Source organism: Platalea leucorodia (genome assembly GCF_965183815.1).
Source record: "Platalea leucorodia genome assembly, chromosome: W".
In the NCBI taxonomy this organism is placed as follows: Eukaryota; Metazoa; Chordata; class Aves; order Pelecaniformes; family Threskiornithidae; genus Platalea; species Platalea leucorodia.
Genome location: NC_138859.1, coordinates 19,050,649 through 19,072,984, shown reverse-complemented (window position 1 = coordinate 19,072,984; position 22,336 = coordinate 19,050,649). Strand labels below are relative to the sequence as shown.

Here is a 22,336-nt window from a genome sequence, read left to right as displayed (position 1 = left end):
ACTTCTTGTAAATACGAGTCAGGAGTTCCTTCATTACAATCAGGAGTAAGATCAGTCCTTCTACTCTCTCTGGGGAACTGCTCACTGGAAACTGGAGCAGCAATTTTCCTGGAAGAACCCCCTTGTGTGATTGTTTTTCCTTGCAACTCATGTACCCGTGCATCTAGGGTTGAGGTAGATTTTCCACCCCACTTCCTCACATTCTCTCCATGGTCACGCAGGTAAAAACATACGGTGCCCCGTGGTGTGTATCCACTATATCTTCTCTCTTGAGCAGAAGAATGCTGACTCCTAATAGCTGAGATACTGGTCCGTGCAAGTGGGGAGTAGGACATGTCCTCTTCAAGTTGCTGGAACTCCTGGGACAGGTTTTCCACAGCTGAGACGCAGGCCTGCAGGGAGGAAGAGAGACTTTCTTCGTATTGCCGTAGCTACCAGCCAATTCATCCACCCTTGGTCCCTCTTCATCTTTCCAGGTCATTACTGCCAATGAGTTTGCATACGATGATGGTGCGCTCCATACAAACTTCTGCCACATGGGTCGTGTGCACTGGACTTCATCTGGATCTTTGGATAACTGCTCATTGTCCAGGTCACCATAAATCACCTCCAGCACAGCTAATTCCCTCAGGTACTGGATACCTCTCTCCATGGTGGTCCACTTGCCTGGGTGACATATAACATCTTCCTTGAAGGGATACCTTTCCTTCACAGCTGCCAGAAGACGCCTCCAGAGGCTGAGGGCTTTTGTCCCTTTTCCAATTGCTTTGTCAATGCCCCCTTCCCTAGAAAGGGATCCCAGCTGCTTGGCTTCCCTACCCTCTAATTCCAGGCTACTGGCCCCGTAATCCCAGCATCGGAGCAGCCAGGTGATGATGTGCTCGCCTGGACGACAACTGAAATCTTTTCGCATATCTCGCAGCTCACTCAAGGATAGGGATTGGGTGGTTACCATCTCATTTATGGGTTCTGCCTCTTCCTCCTCCTCTTCTTGTGATGGCCCTGGTTCATCATCAGCCCTTACTAAACGAGTTGATTTTCTTGTGTATTTTTTCTTCTGTATAGGGGCAACTGATACTGGCACGGGTTGGTTCTCTGGCGTAGCCGCAGTGCCTGTCATGGGGGCTGGCATAGCCACAGCACCTGTTGCCGGGACTGGCATAGCCGCAGCGCCTGAAGCCAGGGCTGGCGTAGCCGCAGCACCGGTGGTTTTGTCGTCAGATCCAGAGACCTTCTCTTTCCCTTGAGGGTTCTGAATAGTGTTGAACAGGGCTCAGTAGGCATGGGCCAGGCCCCAGCACATTGTGGTGATTTGTGTCTCCCTAGAATTGTCAGGATGACAACATACTTTCTCCAAATGTTCTACTAATTTTTCAGGATTCTGCACTTGTTCAGGGGTGAAATTCCAAAACACTGGAGGGGCCCACCGTCCTAGGCATTTGCCCATGCTCTCCCACACACCCTGCCACTCATAACTGTCCAGCCTTGGGGCAGATCTCTGGATGATATTCTTAAAATGCTTATTAACCTTAGACAAAACTGAAACAATATTCCCAAGAACTACCAATAGATATATCTTAACTACCCAAGGATGTTCAAGATACTGAAAAGTTGTTGTAATGAAGGAGGAAACATCATAGAAGAAGGCAGTGAAGGTGCCATTCTGTATGTCCTCCATAAAAAACCTCTCAGAGGAAGAGGCATAATTGCTAATTGTCTCCATGAGGTGGTACCCGAAGTACAGTAATGGCTTCACTACAGAACCCAAATACCAGATAATGCTCAAGGTCATTGTTTTAATAACAAATCTCCCAGGCAAAACACCACTAATCACTGCAGAGCACAGCAAACTGCAACACTCAACACTGATCTTTAACACGTACTGCAAGAACAAGAGCAAGGTGCAGATCAGGTAGACTAATACCGAGAACAGATGAATCAATATTATGACCAGCAACTGTTAACAGATACAAATTCCTTAATACACTCTGGTTAATCTGTTATTATCTCAAACCCTTCGTGCCCCATGTTGGGCACCAAAAAGGACTGTCGTGGTTTAACCCTAGCCAGCAACTAAGCACCACACAGCTGCTCACTCACTCCACCCCAGTGGGATGGGGAAGAGAATCTGAAGAGCAAAAGTAAGAAAACTTGTGGGTTGAGATAAGAGCAGTTTAATAATTGAAATAAAGAAAAATAGTAGTAGTAGCAGTAGCAGTAGCAGTAGTAGTAATAATACACAAAGCAAGTGATGCACAATGCAATTGCTCACCACCCGTTGACCGAAGCCAGTCCCCCAGCAGCGGTCACTGCCCCACCGACCAATGCCCATCCTGTTCCTGAGCAGCGATCGCTGCCCCCCAGCCAACTCCCTCCCAGTTTATATACTGAGCATGACATCATATGGTATGGAATAGCTCTGTCCTGGTTTAGTCTGGGATAGAGTTAATTTTCTTCCTAGTAGCTGGTATAGTGCTGTGTTTTGGATTTAGGATGAGAATAATGTGGATAACACACTGATGTTTTAGTTGTTGCTAAGCAGTGCTTACACTAAGTCAAGGACTTTTCAGCTTCCCATGCTCTGCCAGGTGCACAAGAAGCTGGGAGGGGGCACAGCCAGGACAGCTGACCCAGACTGGCCAAAGGGCTATTCCATACCACATGACGTCATGCTCAGTATATAAACTGGGGGGAGCTGGCTGGGGGGCAGCGATCGCGGCTCGGGGATGTGCTGGGCATCGGTCAGCGGGTGGTGAGCCAATTGTATAGTGTATCACTTGCTTTGTATATTATTATTATATTATTAATTACTATTATTATTACTACTACTACCATTCTATTTCATTTTACTTCAATTATTAAACTGTTCTTATCTCAACCCATGGGTTTTTCTGACTTTCACCCTTCCTATTCTCTCCCCCATCCCACTGGGGTGGGGGGAGTGAGCAAGCGGCTGTGTGGTGCTTAGTTGCTGGCTGGGGTTAAACCACGACAACTGATGAGACTTGACGGAAGAATTTGGGATAGGATAAAGAGGAGGATTAGGGCTTCAGGTTAGGAGGCCTGCCTAGGACCAGATGAACAAGGTTATGCACAACAGCAGTTAATGTATATGAACCGTATTGAACCAGCTGCACATTGTCCTTGGTATTTCTCCAAAATTAATTGGTTTTGTAGACTGACTCCTCTGCGTCTTTCCTCAGAGGATGCAAAGGAACAAAACAACCTCCTTCTCAAAGAGTACAATCAGTGTGAAATTTTGCAAAGATTGTACTGGAAACTAGCATGTCAACAGGATGAAAGGTCTTCTAGTGCACTATTGAAGAGCTATAATTTGTTCTAGCATACTGCCCAACTCTACAGTCTTGGCAAAGTCCATTCCTACAGCCAGATTGTGGGTTCTGCATTTATGTCAGTGAGTGACCACACATCGAATAGAATAGAATCGAATAGAATAGAATCAAATAGACTAGACTAGACTAGACTATTTCAGTTGAAAGGGACCTACAATGATTATCTAGTCCAACTGCCTGACGACTTCAGGGCTGACCAAAAGTTAAAGCATGTTATTAAGGGCATTGTCCAAATGCCTCTTAAACATTGACAGGCATGGGGCATCGACCACCTCTCGAGGAAGCCTCTTCCAGTGTTTGACCACCCTCGAACAGTAGTCACTGGCACTGTGCACCTCACTGACTGCTCATCAGAGAGCAAGAGACCCTGCTCTGCATTTCCTGAGTCAGTGGCTGCAGTGGCATCAGACATTAATAACACCTCCATTATCAGTCTGGTGCCATTTGTCTGTCAGAGGTGACCACTCATAACAGAGTCAGTAGAAAAGCCTGTGCCTCTTACTCACCTGCTCCAGCTCAGAGGCAAGCATCTTGGCACAGGGTTGTCCATAGTGTGGTGTAAGCTCATGTAAAAAACTGTGACTGGAGCAACTGAGGAATGGGAACACAAACTGCTTCTGCTGACTCTGCTACAGGACACTGCCTCTATAGGAGGCAGGGCTGACAGCTTATGGTAGTAACATCCTAAGCCATGGCAATGGGAGCATCTCTGTCAGGGCCTGAAGGGCCTCATCATCTCTCCTTGGCAAGCTATAGCTGAACAAATACATAACTGAAGTCTGAGATTTCTTCTGTTGATTAAAGTCTCAGTAAGCTCCCAAAGACAGGTGCATGCAAACTAGAAAGATATATAATTTGTAGATATGTCAGTTTGCACCAGCTGGAGATCTACCCCTGTCTATTCAGCAGTGTGATTAGTCTTTTTTCTAATTTTCTTATTCTTAACATTTTAGAACTAGCATTTCAAGGATGTATGGTGTTTCATGTTTTACCTACTATATGGGTCCCTTCCAACTCAGGACATTCTATGATTCTATAAGGAACTAAGGGATGCTTCCAAGTCATCTGCCCTTGTCCTTATGGGGGACTTCGACTTGCCAGATGTTGGGAACACCACACAGTTGGTACAAGCAGGTCCAGAAGATTCCTAAACCATCTGGATGATACCTTCTTGGTACAAGTGCTAAGAGAACCGACCAGGAAAGGTGCCTTCCTCGACTTGCTGCTAACAGAGAGGGTCTTGTGGGTGAAGTGGCGATTGGTGGCTGCCTTGGCCACAGCGACCACGAACCAGTCAAGTTTAAAATCTATGGTAACAGGAGGAAAACTGCCAGCAAGACCTCAACTCTGGATATGAGGAGAGCTGACTTCAGGCTGCTCAGGGAACTACTTAGTAAGGTCCCAGGGGAAAAAGCTTTTGAAGGTGCTGGGGTCCATCAGTGCTGGTCACTTCTTAAGTACCACCTCCTAAGAGCACAGGAACAGGCAATTCCAAAATGTCAGAAGTCAAGCAGGTGAGGTAGAAGGCCGGCTTGGCTGAGTAGGGATCTTATGCTAGAACTAAGGCGAAAAAAGAAAATGTATGGCCAGTGGAAGCAAAGTCAGGTGACATGGGAGGACTACAGAGTGGCTGTTCTCCACTGTAGGGAGGAAATACACATGGCCAAAGCTCAGCTGGAGCTGAAGCTGGCCAGTACTGTGAAGGACAATAAAAAGGGCTTTTTTAAATATATAAATAGCAAAAGGCAGGTGAGAAATAACATTGGCCCATTACTTGACAAGCATGGTCACCTCACAAACAGGGACATAGACAAAGCAGAGATGTTTAATGCTTTCTTCGCCTCGGTCTTCAACACTGAGGATGGGCTCTGGGACCCCCAGAGCCCTGGGCTAGAGAACCATGACTGTGAGAATGATAAACTCCCAGGCAACCCCGAACTTGTGCGGGATTTGCTGCTCCAGCTGGATCCCTATAAGTCAATGGGGCCCAATGGGATTCATCCCAGGGTACTGAAAGAGCTGGCTGATGTCATAGCGAGACCTCTCTCAATGATTTTTCAATGCTCTTGGGAATCTGGGGAGGTCCCAGCTGACTGGAAGCTGGCAAACGTTGTCCCAATCTTCAAGAAGGACAACAGGGATGACCCCGGTAACTACAGGCCTGTCAGTCTCACCTCTGTGCCTGGCAAAATTATGAAGAAGATTATTCTGGGAGTTATTGAAAAACACCTGAAAGACAACGCAGTCATTGGCCCCAGCCAGCATGGGTTCACGAGGGGAAAGTCCTGCTTGACCAACTTGATTTCCTTCTACGACAAGATTACCCACCTAGTTGACCAAGGGAAGCCAGTCAATGTAATCTTTTTGGACTTCAGTAAAGCCTTCGATACTGTCTCTCACAGTATCCTCCTGGACAAAATGTCCAGCATACAGCTGGATGAACACAGAATGCAATAGGTGAGCAATTGGCTGATGGGTCAGGCTCAAAGGGGGCTACATCGGGCTGGCGACCAGTCACTAGCGGGGTTCCATCTTAGGGCCAGTGCTCTTCAATATCTTCATAAATGATGGATAGAGGGCTGGATGGTTTGTTACCAAAGTTTGCCGATGATACAAAACTGGGAGGAGCCGTTGACACTCTCAAGGGCAAAGAGGCCCTGCAGAGAGATCTGGACAAATTAGAGAGCTGGGCAATCACCAACCGTATGAAGTTTAACAAGGGCAAGTGCCGGATTTTGCACCTGGGACATGGCAACCCTGGATGTACATACAGACTGGGGAACAAGAAGCTGGAGAGCAGCCCCGCAGAGAGGGATCTGGGGGTTCTGGTCGATGGCAAGTTGAACATGAGCCCACAGTGTGCCCTGGCAGCCAGGAGGACCAACCGTGTCCTGGGGTGCATCAAGCACTGTATTGCTAGCTGGTCGAGGGAGGTGATTGTCCCGCCCTACTCTGCACTGGTGCAGCCTCTTCTTGAGTACTGTGTGCAGTTTTGGGTGCCACAGTACAAAAAGGATATGAAGCTACTAGAGAGTGTCCAGAGGAGAGCCACGAAGATGGTGAAGGGTTTAGAGGGGAAGCCGTACGAGGAGCGGCTGAAGTCACTTGGTCTGTTCAGCCTGGAGAAGAGGAGACTGAGGGGAGACCTCATCACAGTCTACAGCTTCCTCACAAGGGAAGGAGGAGGGGCAGGCGCTGATCTCTTCTCCCTGACGACCCAAGGGAACAGCAGGAAGATATGCCAGGGGAGGTTTAGGTTGGACATTAGGAAAAGATTCTTCACCCAGAGGGTGGTGGAGCACTGGAACAGGCTCCCCTGGGAGGCAGTCATGGCGCCGAGCCTGACAACATTCAAGAAGCATTTGGACAATGCCCTCAGACATATGGTGTGAATTTTGGGGTTGTCCTATGCAGGGACAGGAGTTGGACTCGATGATCCTTGTGGGTCCCTTCCAACTCAGGACATTCTATGATTCTATAATTCTATGATAGGCATATCAAAAGTTATTTAGGCATTATATAACTTTGACTAAAACTTGCTAGCTTTAAATATATAAGCAAATATAATGAGATTAAGCTGATGTGAAAAGCTACTGATAATTTAGTTTCTCCTTTATGTTAAGGGATGTTAAGGGAGGCTGCTGTCTCCAGCAGCTCTGGGCCCAGGACTTCCTCCTGCCCAGCTGCTGGAACCCAGCCCAGACACAGGGGTCTCTGGCCTGGGCTGAAGGAAGTGGCTGCTGCTTTCCTGTTTGCAGGTTCAACCAGTAACAAAGCTGAACATGTATCCCAGAGACACACAGGACACTAACACAACAGGCTACACAGACTGCCACAGACAAGTTGCTGCCTTCAACAGCACCCACATACAGGACCCACATAAAACATAAATATAGACAGCCAAGCCCCCTCCTCCTCTTTGGCTAGTAGAGATAGAAGTTCACTAGTGAAAGCACACACACAACACTCTCTGGATTCACAAGCACACACACATTCATGGATCCTTCGAGTGCCGACACAGCCCCTCTCTCCATTGGGTACCACTGCCTGGATTCCAGGCTCTCTTACCAGCTTCATGAGTCCCCTACTCTCCAGCTAGTTCAGCTTGATGCTCACTAGCAAACACACACACACACACACACACACACTCACACATCTGCCCCACAGGCACTCCACACTCACAAGTCTCCCTGGATACCAGCACAGACCCTCCACCCGCCTGATACCCCTTCCCAGACCCAGGGCCTCCTACTCGCTGGCTAGTCCAGCTTGAAGTTTGCTAGCAAATTACACACACACACACACACCCATGCACACCAGATATGAGGAAGATACAGACACTTCGCTCCCACAGCAACCAGCACCAGGCACACAGGCTGTGACCCGCGGTCCTGTTCCAGATGATGGTGCTGAGCCCCTCACTCATGCTGGTCCCTCCCAGTAGCTGGTTTCTGGGATACACACCGTTCCCACCCCAGTGGCTGGTGGTCAAGACCCTCACCTGCTCCAGTAGCTGGCACTGAGATCCCTACTCACTCCAGTTGCTGGCACCACTAGCCGGGGCACCTACATCCTCAGTCTGACTCCAGCTGCTGGCACCAAATCCACTCAAATCGGTCTCACCAGTAGCTGGCACTTAGTCCTTACAGCACACATACACATGGGATAAAGAGTGAGATTGTTACCGCAAACCGGTCCAAAAAAAAAACAACTTTCTAACACCAATTTGGCATTTAGAAAGTAGGCATTCTTTATTGCAGCGCTGGATGCACGGGGGATATCTCCACCTAGCGTGCATGCCATAGGTCATGCCAGCAAAGTATTTATCAAACTTAAAACATACATATTCATTAATTTTCTGAGAAAAGTCATTAATATTACAATTATTTCCCAGAAATCATTAACATATTTCCCCTCCCACCGGAGCATGCGCTGTTTAATTCTGGGGATTCTTTCGGGGGTCCTTGGTGGTTGTTATCCTCAAATTCGAGCTGTCTGCTTGTTGACCTCATTGATTTTTTTTCCACCTAATCATGCTGATTTGTCTGTTCTCTTTTGTTAAGAACACAGCTGACACACCCCAATGTTCAGGGAGTTTCTTGTTTTATGTTCAGGCTCCCATTATCTTTGTTCTGAGTTCACTCTTTCATTCAGAGATTCCTTCTTATCTTATAGGCCTCTCCTCTGTCCTTGGTTTCTGCTGGCATGCTGGTGATTAACTTTCTTCCTAGCTCTACTCTGTCCTTGGTAGCTGTCTTCTAAGCAGTCCTTGATGATTAACGTTGGTGATTAACTTATTTTCTGAATCCCACATGTAACAAGATTACACAGAGACATAGTTAAGAAAGGATTTGCTAAGAAGACAGGACAGACTGTGACAATCAGGTGCAGGGCTCGATCAGACAAGCATACTGACCTGTCACAGTTTACACGTGACAGGCCCCTTTTATACCCCTTTCTGTCTATTCCTCCTTTGTTCCTCCCCAATTCCCTTCCCCTGCACATTGCCTCATCAGTTTGCATAGTTCCACGGACTCCCTCCGACATCCTGGACCCTCAGGGTTACATCCTTATCAGTTGCAAGTCCGGGTTTGCCTGTAGTTTCTTGATAGCCCATCAATTAGTGTGATTGACAAAGTTTGTTTCCTGTCTTTGTCTCTTGTCTTTGTTATGTTTGTCTGTCAGGTCTGTGTCTGTATATTCTGTTTCTGGCTTCCCCCTTTTCCCTTAGTATCCCATTTGATAAGGTCCCTGATCAGATAATCTTACCAAAATAAACATTCCCATGTTCCCACAGACCCCTAATCAATTGGTGTGACTGACCATGTTTGGTTCTGTCACTGCCTCCCTTATCATTTGTTGGTCAAGTTTGTGTCTCTGTATGTTCTTGTTTATGGTTTCCTCCTTTTCTTATTATCCTCTTTTGCATTGAAAAGGTCCTTGACCAGATACCCTTAAAGGAGCAGACACTCTCCTTCCACAAACCCTTACATTTGAGACATTCCAAGGATCTTATTCACTATTGTTACCGCAAACCGGTCCAGAAAACTTTCTAACACCAATTTGGCATTTAGAAAGCAGTCATTCTTTATTGCAGTGCTGGATGCATGGGGGTTATCTCCATCTAGTGTGCATACCGTCATACAAAACTACAGCATATTTATCAGGTTACATGATTAGTATAAACCCGCCTAAATTTACACTTATTGGTTAGTGATTATCATTGCATACACTATTGGTTTACTGTATTTAAATTAGCCTCACTTGCTATGTAAATTAGCACGCATGCTCCTTTCAGGTGGGGGGGGCAAATCTTTTCAGTCCTGAATTGAGTCAGTGGTTGCAATCTCCCCTTGCCGCATTTACCTTTCACCCAGTTTCTGTAGTTTTATCAAACTTCATGCTTCTCTGGCCACTGTCCAGTCTTTGGTGCCAAGATGTTCCCTTTTATCGGTCTGTTAGCTCCTCTTCAAGGTTAGAGCCGTTAGTTTTCCACAGTTTGTTATCTTTTAGCTCCCTCCCAAATTCCTTTCCCAAGGCACAAGTGGTTAGTAGTTTTGCTAATTGGAAAATTACTGTTTCTGCTTAGCTTTAGAAACTATTTACAACAGCACGTCGGTTTGCATAGTACATTCTGCGTATGCATGCACCATGTGTGTGCTATGTGTGGGTGCATGCAGTGTCTGTGAGCACTCTACATCTATGTGCATGATACCCTAGCAAGGGTATCAGACCAACAGTCTTTTTAATGCTCCATGACAATATAGGCCCTTTGGAGCAAGACACTAAGTACCAGATATATTCCTGAAGAACAGAATTGCAAAACCTAAATCTTTAAGACAATGGACAAACATTTTTAAAATTAGAATATTAATGTACAAGAGCTTCAACTTTGCAAGAGTATTCAACATCTGAAACTGGAAGGTTAAAATGCCCCAAGAAACAAGATTCAAAAAAATATACATACTTATCCAAAGACTGTTCCTGAACAAATGGGTAGCATGCAGTTAAGTACCTAGGAAAGACACACTTCTGAGGGTTCTGACCACGTGTAAGGGGAATAAAAAAATTCAAAAGATTGGCGAGGAGACAGGAGTGTGTTGACCAATTCACCCCATTGCTTATCACCTACTAAACTTTAGCTGAACTTTGGAACATCCTCAAAGTAAGATTCCTCAGTGTTCTGATGCTTATCAAGCCAGGACACCCACTAAAGCAGATATACACATCTTGTTGACTACAGCCAGCCACATAGCTATATCATGTATCATAGTTAACAGGGCACGTATGTGACCTACATCCACCCCCCCATCCCCCCTAGAAAAACCCTTTGAGACTGACCCCTTGCTGAAGCCTTGACCATGGACACACACTCTTCTGTGCCTGGTAATCCCCCACTGCTTCCCTGCAAGGTCCCGGGGCTTCCCCTTGCCAGAGGGATCATGAGTACAATCAATATTCAATCAATAATCAATCAATCAATTGCAGGGAGATTAGAAAGGCAAAGGCCCAGCTAGAACTTAAATTGGCCACTGCCGTTAAAGATAACAAAAAATGTTTTTATAAATATGTTAGTGACAAAAGGAGGTCCAGGAAGAATCTCCCTCCTTTGTTGGATGCAGAGGGAAACATGGCCACAAAGGATGAGGAGAAGGCTGAGGTACTTAATGCTTTCTTTGCCTCAGTCTTTAATAGTCAGACTGGTCATCCTCGGGGTTTTCAGGCCCCTGAGCTGGGAGATGGAGACAGGAAGCAGAATGAAGCCCCAGTTGTCGAAGAGGTGGCAGTCACTGACCTGCTCCTCCACCTGGATGCGCACAAGTCTATGGGCCCAGATGAGATCCACCCGAGGATACTGAGGGAGCTGGCAGAGGAGCTCGCCAAGCCTCTCTCCATCATTTACCAGCAGTCCTGGTCAACTGGGGAGGTCCCAGATGACTGGAAGTTAGCAAATGTGATGCCCCTCTACAAGAAGGGTCAGAAGGAGGATCCGGGGAACTACAGGACTGTCAGCCTGACCTCGGTGCCGGGAAAGGTCATGGAGCAGATCATCTTGAGTGCCATTACAGGGCACGTGCGGGACAACCGGGGGATCAGGCTCAGACAGCATGGGTTTATGAAAGGGAGGTCCTGCTTGACTAACCTGGTCTCCTTCTATGACAAGGTGACCCGCTTAGTGGATGAGGGAGAGGCTGTGGATGTTGTCTACCTGGACTTTAGTAAGGCCTTTGACACTGTTTCCCACAGCATTCTCCTGGAGAAGCTGGCTGCTCACGGCTTGGATAAGTGCACTCTGCGCTGGGTTAAAAACTGGCTGGACGGCCGAGCCCAGAGAGTGGTGGTGAATGGAGTCAAATCCAGTTGGCGGCCAGTCACGAGTGCTGTTCCCCAGGGCTCAGTACTGGGGCCGGTCCTGTTCAACATCTTCATTGATGATCTGGATGAGGGGATTGAGTGCACCCTCAGGAAGTTTGCAGATGACACCAAGTTGGGTGGGAGTGTCGATCTGCTGGAGGGCAGGAAGGCCCTGCAGAGGGACCTGGACAGGCTGGATCGTTGGGCCGGGGTCAACTGTATGATATTTAACAAGGCTAAGTGCCAGGTCCTGCACTTGGGTCACAACAACCCCATGCAATGCTACAGGCTTGGGGAGGAGTGGCTGGAGAGCTTCCCGGTGGAGAAGGACCTGGGGGTGTTGGTTGACAGCTGCCTGAACATGAGCCAGCAGTGTGCTCAGATGGCCAAGAGGGCCAATGGCATCCTGGCTTGTATCAGGAATAGTGTGGCCAGCAGGACCAGGGAGGTGATAGTGCCCCTGTACTCGGCACTGGTGAGGCCACACCTCGAATACTGTGTTCAGTTTTGGGCCCCTCACTACAAGAAGGACATTGAGAGGCTGGAGCATGTCCAAAGAAGGGCAACGAAGCTGGTGAAGGGTCTAGAGAACAAGTCTTATGAGGAGCGGCTGAGGGAGCTGGGGTTGTTTAGCCTGGAGAAGAGGAGGCTGAGGGGAGACCTTATTGCTCTCTACAACTACCTGAAAGGAGGTTGTAGCGAGGTGGGGGTCGGTCTCTTCTCCCTAGTAACAAGTGATAGGACGAGAGGAAACGGCCTCAAGCTGCGCCAGGGGAAGTTTAGGTTGGATATTAGGAAAAACTTCTTCACCGAAAGGGTAGTCAGGCATTGGAACAGGCTGCCAAGGGAAGTGGTTGAGTCTCCATCACTGGAGGTATTTAAAAGACGGGTAGACGCGGTGCTCGAGGACATGGTTTAGTGGTGGACTTGGCAGTGCTAGGTTAACGGTTGGACTCGATGATCTTAAGGGTCCTTTCCAACCTTAATGATTCTATGATTCTATGATTCTATGAATAAATGCAATTGAATACTCGCACTTAGCCTATCTCTGTGCCTTCTTGAAAGCGAATCTGCAAACCCAGTTCCTATTTCATGTAACACCATGCCATAATTACTGATACATGTTTTGGAACAAATGGTTTAACACCTCTGCTGATAACTTGATGCCCTGAGAAAGAACATTTTTTGGCTACATGCATTTTGAGATTAATAGTAAAAATGAAAAATACTCATCCTTATGAGTGTAACCCTCGTAAGAAAGAGTTTGCTCTCTTCTAACAGAACATGCAAAATGGTAAAGTTTATGGAAAGGAAATAGAGGATAAGAAAGAAACAACTAAGGAATGCTATAGGGAAATTTTTTCCTTTATGTCCTGGTTTTGGCTTCCCCCCCCCCCCCCCCCCCCCGATTCTCTCCCCCTTCCCACTGGGGAGAGGAATGAGCTAATGGCTGTGTGGTGTTTAGCTGCCTGCCAGGTTAAACCACAACACTTTAGGCCCACATTTAACATGAAGTACTCACACAGGTGGATTACAAAAATTACAAAGGCCAGTTTAACAGAAAAATGCAGTAAACACCAACGTAAGAATAGCACTACTGTAAGATCCACCTCTGTAAGTATATAACAATAGTGGCTTTGTGTATGTTTGTATTTTTAAGGAAGTTGTGCAAAATGAATATTAAATTATGTGGGCTTTAACATTTCTGTTACAACACAAATCTGTTCATATGGATTTTCCATTTGTTCTGAATTACCATCGACTTAACTGGATACATACATACGGAGGGACACCAAAGTGAGAATCAAAACTTATTTCTTGCCATTACAGTGTTACATAGCTTTACTCACCCTAACATATGCTACAAGTCATGTTTGTAGCCGATTATGTATTTTTAGGTAACTAACACACTATAGAAAAACTGGAATCTTTTTACTTCATGTCAAAACCAATTTCAATAACTACAATAACACACAAGGCTTTTTAAAATATTTGAAGAGTAATTTCAATGCTCAAGCATATAAACTGAACCCAGTACACCCTCTGATGGGTCAACAGTCACTTCAATGACAAACATTTAAAGAGGTTTGACAGCCTAAACTATAGATAACTGCATATTCTATCATTCCTGAATTTATCAGGCAGATGCGATGTACACAGAATGCCCATTTTAATAGTGACAAATAAGACATGAAATTTGCAGATATGTAAAATTTTTTATATATATGTATGAAAAGATAAACATGAGAGGTAATTAAAACAAAGCATTACAGACCAAGCAAATAAAGTATTGAAAATCCCTTATTCACTAACCAAGTCTGTGGTGGGTTGACCTTTGCTAACTGCCAGGTGCCCACCAAGCTGCTCTATCACTCCCCCTCCTCAACAGGGCAGGGGGAGAAAATATGACAAAAGGCTCGTGGGTCAAGATAAGGACAGGGAGATCACTCTGCAATTACCATAATGGGAAAAAGACTCTACTTGGGGAAATTAGTTTAATTTATTGACAATTAATTGCAACAGAGGAGGATGAAAAATAAGAAAAAATCTAAAAAACACCTTCCCCCCACCCCTCCCGACTTCCTGGGCTCAACTTCACTGCTCCCAACTCTTCTACCTCTACCTCCTCCTCCTCCCCCCTCTCCCCCCCCCCCCCAAGTGGCACAGGGAGATGGGGAATGGGGGTTGTGATCAGTTCATAACACTTTGTCTCTGTCACTCCTTCCTCCTCATACTCTTCTCCTGCTCCAGCATGAGGTCACTCCCACAGGAGACAGTCCTTCACGAACTCCAACGTGGGTCCTTTCCACGGGCTGCATTTCTTCACGAACTGCTCCAGCATGGGTCCTTTCCACAGGGTGGAGTAATTCAGGAACAGACTGCTCCAGTGTGGGTCCCCTGAGGGGCCACAGGTCCTGCCAGGAGCCTGCTCCAGCTCAAGCTCTCCACGGGGTCACAGCTTCCTTCAGGGCACATCCACCTGCTCCAACATGGGGTCCTCCACGGGCTGCAGGGTGGATATCGGCTCCACCGTGGACCTCCATGGGCTACAGGGGGACAACCTGCTTCACCGTGGTCTTCACCACGGGCTGCAGGGGAATCTCTGCTCTGGCGCCTGGAACGCCGTCTCCTCCGCCTCCTTCTTCACTGACCTTGGTGTCTGCACAGTTGTTTCTCACACATATCCTCACTCCTCTCCTTCTGGCTGCTGTTGCGCAGCAATTTTTATCCCTTCTTAAATATGTTATCACAGAGGTGCTACCACCATCGCTGATTGGCTCAGCTTTGGCCCATCTTGGAGCTGGTTGGAACTGGCTCTGACATGGGGGCAGCTTCTGGCATTTTCTCACTAAAAGCCACCCCTGCAGCCCCCCCTGCTACCAAAACCTTGCCACGTAAACCCAGTACACCAAGTAATCTATCACAGGAAGTAGCCATAATTTAAAGCTAACAACTAACATTAAAGGCACTGATACAAAAACTCACAGATGCTTCTCCTCACAGTCTGAATCCCCCCAAGGGAGAAACGGAGTATTCAGAGAGTCCCTGAAATGAAACTCAATAGCAACAAAGTTACTATTAAGCAGGTATCCTTTATTGCAGTGCTGGGCAGCACTGGGGATTCTCCACCATGAGTGCTTCACCAATCTGGTAGACTTTCAGAGATTATATACTATAAAATCCTACATATTCACAGGATTTCCGAGAATTCATTTACATAAACATGAGATTTCCTGGAACTTATTAACATATGCAAATGTCCGATCCACATACGCAGTCATCTTCCTTGGTGGTCTTCAGGTGGTTGTCGGGGTCTTCAGATGAAGGCTCGTAGTCTTCTTCACTCTGTTCGCTGACTGACCTTTGCTTCAGTTCTGGGACCATGTCCTTCAAGGCTGTTGTTGTCATCCCCTTGCAACTTTCTTATCTTCCATGCATTTGTTCTCCCAAGGCCGAACTGTCTGAGCTGGTGCCCTGGTTTCAGCTGGGACAGAGCTAATTTTCTTCTTAGTAGCTGGTATAGTGCTGTGTTTTGGGTTTAGGATGAGAATAATGCTGATACACTGATGTTTTGGTTCTTGCTAAGTAGTGCTAAGCTGTTGCTAAATAGTCGCTAAGTAGTGCTTACACTAGTCGAGGACTTTTCAGCTTCCCATGCTCTGCCGCGTGCACAGGGAGCTGGGAGGGAGCACAGCCAGGACAGCTGACCCAGACTGGCCAAAGGAATATTCCATACCATATGACATCATGCTCAGTATATAAGCTGGGGGAAGAAGAAGGAAGGGGGGACATTCGGCGTGATGGCGTTTGTCTTCCCAAGTAACCGTTAACGCATGATGGAGCTCTGCTTTCCTGGAGATGGCTGAACACCTGCCTGCCGATGGGAAGTAGTGAATGAATTCCTTGCTTTGCTTGGTTTGCGTGCGCAGCTTTTGCTTTACCTATTTAACTGTTGTATTTTATTTTACTTCAATTATTAAACTGTTCTTATCTCAACCCACGAGTTTTGTCCCTTTTACCCTTCCGATTCTCTCCCCCATCCCATTGTGGGGGAGTGAGCGAGCGGCTGTGTGGTGCTTAGTTGCTAGCTGGGGTTAAACCAGGACAGATGGGATTATCCCGGAGCCCCCTTATCTTACAACCATTCTAACTACTCTCTAAATCACAAAGGCCTTTCTTTTGTTTAGTTAAGTGACTAAGATATTTACAGTATCCTCCTTGCCCCTAGGCTTTAATTCTTTCAGGAGGCATTTTGATGCAGTGGCTTTGTCTATCTTGGCTTTAACCCTTTCACTATCACCACCCTTATCTTACTGCCTCAGGCCAAGCCCAGCCCAACTGCCTCTCCAAGGACATAGGGCTGTCCTAAGGAAGGGCTGCAGCCCCCAGCTGTGGTGTACCAGTCTACCCCCACACCTCACAGAGCAGCGCAGCAAAATGATGTCACTACCAGTTGACAACACGTGCAAGGTGGTGCCACTGTTGTCCTAAAAAGCAGGGTTCTTTTACCCGGTGCGCAAAAAAGCCGAATAACACACAGAATCGAGATATTTGTTTGTTTCATGTCTGCGCAGAGATGGGTGCTAGGTGGTAACTCCACAAAGCTAGCACACCTTGGTTAACATGCAGTGACATTTTATACATTCTGAGTAGCTGTTATCAGTGTTTTTACAATTCCACTTATTCATCCTTGCTTCTATTGGTTCTCCCAAGACTTGTCTTCGCTTAAAGGTACAGTGTGTTTTAAATGTACAGAGCATGCTCAGTGGGTAGAGGTCTTTGCTTGGGCCAGGGGCTTCATTGCTGAAGGTGTGGTTTTTACTATGCTAATTAGGATAGTTCACTTACTTATGGTTCAAGTGATTCTCACTTCGGCTTTATCAGTGGCCTTGTTTTCTCATGCTTATCTTGGTATTTTCTTGCTAGACTGTTTTGTGGTGTCCTCCTGTTTCTTCTCTCAGGCCAGGTCTTGTTAACTGTTTACAGAGGTTGATTAACGTCCTCTGCCTTAACATCCTTTGTCTTATTTCTCGCATATCTCCAACACCAAGGCAGTCACAGGCTTAGTCCTACCCACACTCAGTGTAAGCACTCCAGCCAAGTCCCACCACCACAGAGGCAGCTGGGGAGCCAGAGGCGAGGCAGAGCAGCAGATATGCAAGGGAATGAGCTCATGATGCAGCTCTTGGGTAGAGCCACAGCAAACAATGTTTTTCTAAGACATTGTTTACATTAAACATTTTGAGCAGCTGATAGCCACAGGTGGTTGAGAGTCAAATAATTGGCAGCTGTGAGTTAAAGACAGACAGCATATTTCACTACATACACGAACATCCCCTACCCAGACAGAGTAGTATTGGACTGGTATAGCTTCCTTGGTTTGATCCTACCTGAGGCAGGGTACCAAGACCTGTTCTACACTGCATTTGATCTTTGTCCTCAGAAGCAGGCATAAGCCTGTATGAATCAAGACCAAGCATAAGTATGATTCCCCACTATTTTTTCTATTAGGATGATGGCTCCAGAATTGGGTAGGAAACATCTAGGCCACACTGCTCCAATCTCTACAGCTTTAACAGTCAAATGATATTGGTCCATACAGTATTTATGGCAGGTCACTGTGAAAATAGAATAGTTAACACCTCATAGGCCTCACTAGTTAAGAAATATTTGCAGCATGACCTAACAGTCTCACCAAGTCAGCACAACTTAACTAACAAAGGAGTGAATTGTTGGTAAAATGGTACTGTCTAGAACTTCTTTATCTGACTCTCTGGAACCTTCCTATCTGAAGTAGCGCATGTTACCACTCTTTGTTGTGATTTACTGTAGTCCAGCTTATCTGACATGGTTTGGTGAAAGAACAAGTTGTATAACCTAAAAGGCATATGAACTCTAACTGTCTGTGTTCTCTCCTATAGCAGTGAACTGCTTTTCTGTTCTGACCTGATCAAAACTGCATTCCAGTTATTCCACAACATCACTTACCTCTCTCTGGCACCATATCACCTTTACAGTATCAGTGATATTGTAGACTGTATTCAAACAAGTTATACTGAGGCACTATTAAAAAAAAAAAAATCTAATTGCAGGGCTACTACCACAGGGCCCCATGATACAACAGGGACCAGTTTGCAGCAACTGATCACCCCTGAACTTGTTTGTTATATTGAGTCCGTATACTTGCTCACCTATGCTGACACACAACTTCCTAAATAAGGACTGATTAGAGTTTTTACTGTATTAGCTACGACCTTTTATACTTAAAGAAATTGAATACATACTGTTCTGCTACCAGTAAGGTTTGTAGATGGAAAGCACTGTTGACTTTGACCACACTTCTAAACCACTGCTGTCCCCACCCAGAAAGAATACAAGCTAGCTTCCCAGGAGGAAAAAAAAAACAACCACATACACACACAAAAAACAAACATAAAACCACCAAACAAACCCAAAAAACCCAACAAGACAGGAAGTGCAGGCTAAAACCCAACTACAAGGTTGGGGCAGAAAGATAAGTTATATTAGTAGTAGCAATTTAAGTGTTAAAAAGCTCAATAAAGTTTTTAGTATACTGAACACCTTAGGACAAGTTTACACCATAGAGATAGCTTAAGTCACTGCAGGATAAGTAACCACATTACAACCAGCATCAACTCGAGAGTCCTATAGTTTCAGGCTCTCAGAGGCTAGTCTGAGTATTACCTATCACTACCACCTTTCTTTTCAGATTACTTCGTTGCTATTTAGGAACTAGTCAGAGGCAGTTGCAAAACTCGCTTGATTTAACTTTATATTTTTATACGAGCAACTCAAATAAGGGTCAGAAACTTAGGACTGCAGGGTAAAACAATTCCTGCATAGAAACAAAGTAGCTTTGCTAAGTTAAATTTTTTTCCTCAAGTGGGTACCCCTTCTAACATGTTAGACAAGAATATTAGTTTTGTCTGGTTAATTAGGACATTCAGGTTTTATAGAGCATTAAAAGTTTATTCCTTTATGCTTACTACTGAACAGATGGAGTCATTGGATTTGAACATGTGAAAGTTATTGAACACAGGTAACAAGTGATTATCTAGTCAGAATATGCAATATGTAAACTTAAATTAAATGAAAAGTCAAATAGGCAATTACATTAAAGATAACTTCATTAATCTTTGACTACCATAGCAGCCTACTTGGAATTGCATTTGACTGAGCTTTGTTGCTGTAAATAATACAGCTCATGCACAGATATGGATGTATGTTTTGTACACTTTCAAGTATTCACCGAATACTACCAACATATATACACTCGTACACTTAAAGCTCCAGAAGATTTAAGACATTTCTGGAGGGCAGTTCATTTTTGCTCATCCTTTGGAAGAGGTCTTCTGAAGAGAAGAATATGTGGCTCTGAAAATAAAATTGAACAAAGAGTCAGCCTGTCACTCAAGTCCTGATTACAGATACTTCTTTGATTTAAAAGAGCTTGAACAATAATTGAAGCTTCCTGTCCTGTTATTTGACAAGCTTTATCACTGTAACTTACTCTAATGAACTGGTGATTCTGTCCTGGTCAGGTATGTACTAACTGACAAGCATCAAAAGCCACTTTAGTTATCAATAACATAAGTTGACTGCATTAACATTGACTTAAACATAAATACCTTCAAAAAAAGCTCAAGGCAATACATTCAAAGTATCAAAGGTGTCCAGATAAGACAAACACTGGAAGATTAGGCTAATTACTTCTTCTGGTTCTTTGGAAGCTTGGAACTCCATGGGACTAACTGCAATTCATCTGTCACCAGTTAAATTGCCATTGACAAGACCGACTAAAAAGGTATTTAGGATGGTCGTTCTCAGTATTTTATACTTAGTGAAGTTTTAGAGCTTCACAGCCCAGTAACTGAAAAGACCCTGGCTCCAGCGTAGCTTTTAGCAGGTAGTATAGCTGGAGCTCAAACTATACTATAGATTTTTTTCATAGCATTGATACAGGACCTCATCTAGGTGAGCATCTATTAGTTTTTTGTACAAGGTAGGTATGTCAATTTCATTATACAAAGATGTGCTGCTAAATCAAGTTTGGGGCAGTCACTGAGATACTAACATAACTCAAGATCTCACCAAAACCTCTTTTTATAGGCAGAGATAGGAACATATTCAAATCTAGTGTGTTTTGTCCGCTAAGAGGCTGCGGATACCTAGAAGGAAGCTAGCATTTTGCATGTCCAGTTCTTAGAGTGAGGGGTGAAGGTTTAGAATAAAGGTACCACTTATGTTGGTAAAAGTAACAGGCAGATAAAGAAGAGTCTAAACATTTAACAGGAAATTCCAACTGGATTATAGAGGAAGGTAATTACATACTGAGCTTCAGTTTCAAGCACCAAAGAGGCAGTATTTTAGACTCCTTTGTTCATCTTGTTTTGTTTAGCTGTGCTTACCTGGCTCATGGATCATGTAGTGAACCCAGCCAAGACTTTGCTGAACACCAAGTCGTCTCCATTCCTCTTCAGACATTAGATGAGTTTTTGGTACTTGCTTTGAAAGTTCTCTTGGCAGCATCACATGTCTGTAGAAGTTTAATAATTAAACTTTTATTACACACACCAACACCTGCCTTAGTGTACACTAGAAAACTTGCACAGATCTATACTGAAAGACAATAAGCAAGTTCAGTTATGAATACCAAAAACCTCCTAGAAAGAAGCCTACAGTGTTAATGGATACTAATTGGATTATGAAGCATCAGTTCAAAAAAGCAATTTTAAATTCACTTTGCCTACCAAACATTACATCTTTAATGCAACTATACACTGAAATCTTCAACTTACTGCCTAAAACAGAAGAGTCAGTCCCCTGCATGCTCTAATCACAGTACTTGTGGTACACAAGTACATTCATGGCAATTAACTATCATATCAGCAGTTAACGTGATTAGAAAGATATGGACTTTGCACTTTTAGAAGTCACTCCTGCTAGCATCAGTTACAATCCAGAACAGACTAGTGCTACAGCATAGCTTTAAAAGAACATAATGAAGGCTACCCAGGTCTAGACAGCTAGGGTCGAGCTCTTACCATCCAGCAGCGCTGCCCTCCACTCAGCAACATCCACCTCTGCCACAGCCACTGTGCCAGGGAGACCTAGCAGGCTTCACCCCCACCGCTTCCTTCGATGCCCTCTGAGCGGAGCTGGCGTTGCCCACTTACTAGAGATGACTCCAGAAGGGGGACAAGGCAGACCAAAACCAGCAATCGAATCGCCCGATTCTCCCTCCTCCCTCCCTCGAGCAGTCTTTATCGCGAGTGCCCGCGATAAAGACACAAGACACTGGTCCTCCCTGGGAGCTTTAAGCTACCCTAGCTCCACAGAGGTGAGCTAATAATGTCGCTCTCTAGAGCTGCACTCACCGCCGACACCGGCAGAGCTTACTCTCCTAAAGTCACCTCACAGTCAGAGAAAGAAGCACCCGCCCAAATCAACCATATCATATCATATCATATCATATCATATCATATCATATCATATCATATCATATCTTCCCTCCCCTCCCCTCAAAGGGGCGACAGAGGCCCCTTTCTAGGACCTTCAGCCAGCCCGGCCCGGCCCGGCCCGGCCCTCCCCTCCCAGGCCCTCCCCTCCCAGTCTCGCACCGATACTCGTACTGCTCGTCAAAATACTTGTCGGAATAGTAGATCTGCTTATTAGCCATAGCAAATGGAGACAGCAACCGCACTTGCTCTTCTCACAAAGCACATAATTCCACGCCCGTTTCAATTTGAATCTAACAAACAGTTCAATGCTTATTGGTGGACTAGGCCAGCCAATGGCGTACTGCGTGGCCACGCCAGCGGAGAGGGTTGCGTAATTCGAATGCTTGTCTTTCCACCAATCCCCCAACCGTCACCCTCTTAGATAATCAACCGTCATAACTCCTGGGGAGTTGGATTGTGTGTACAGTCGGTCTGGGCGGGAATTTTGGGCTTTACACAGGTACCATGTATGAGCCTCAGTGGTGTGGTGATGGGCTGGTTGCAGCCAGGGGCTGGGTGATTCCAGCAGTTTCTAGAGTACTCTGGGGTATGTGGGTATGAGTTTTGGGTGTGAAAGGGTTAAAGCCAAGATAGACAAAGCCACTG

The 22,336-nt window shown here is 45.5% G+C and overlaps 1 protein-coding gene across 1 annotated transcript; it reads right to left on the bottom strand.

Annotated features, from left to right (window-relative positions):
- Positions 1–19,551: 19,551 nt before the first annotated feature.
- LOC309601594 (cyclin-dependent kinases regulatory subunit 2) lies at positions 19,552–21,909 on the bottom strand (the record flags this gene model as incomplete). Its single annotated transcript, XM_082334698.1, has 3 exons — positions 19,552–19,604; positions 20,639–20,766; positions 21,851–21,909. The coding sequence occupies 3 exons, from the start codon at positions 21,907–21,909 to the stop codon at positions 19,552–19,554; spliced, it is 240 nt and encodes a 79-aa protein (XP_082190824.1).
- Between the last annotated feature and the right edge of the window lie 427 nt (positions 21,910–22,336).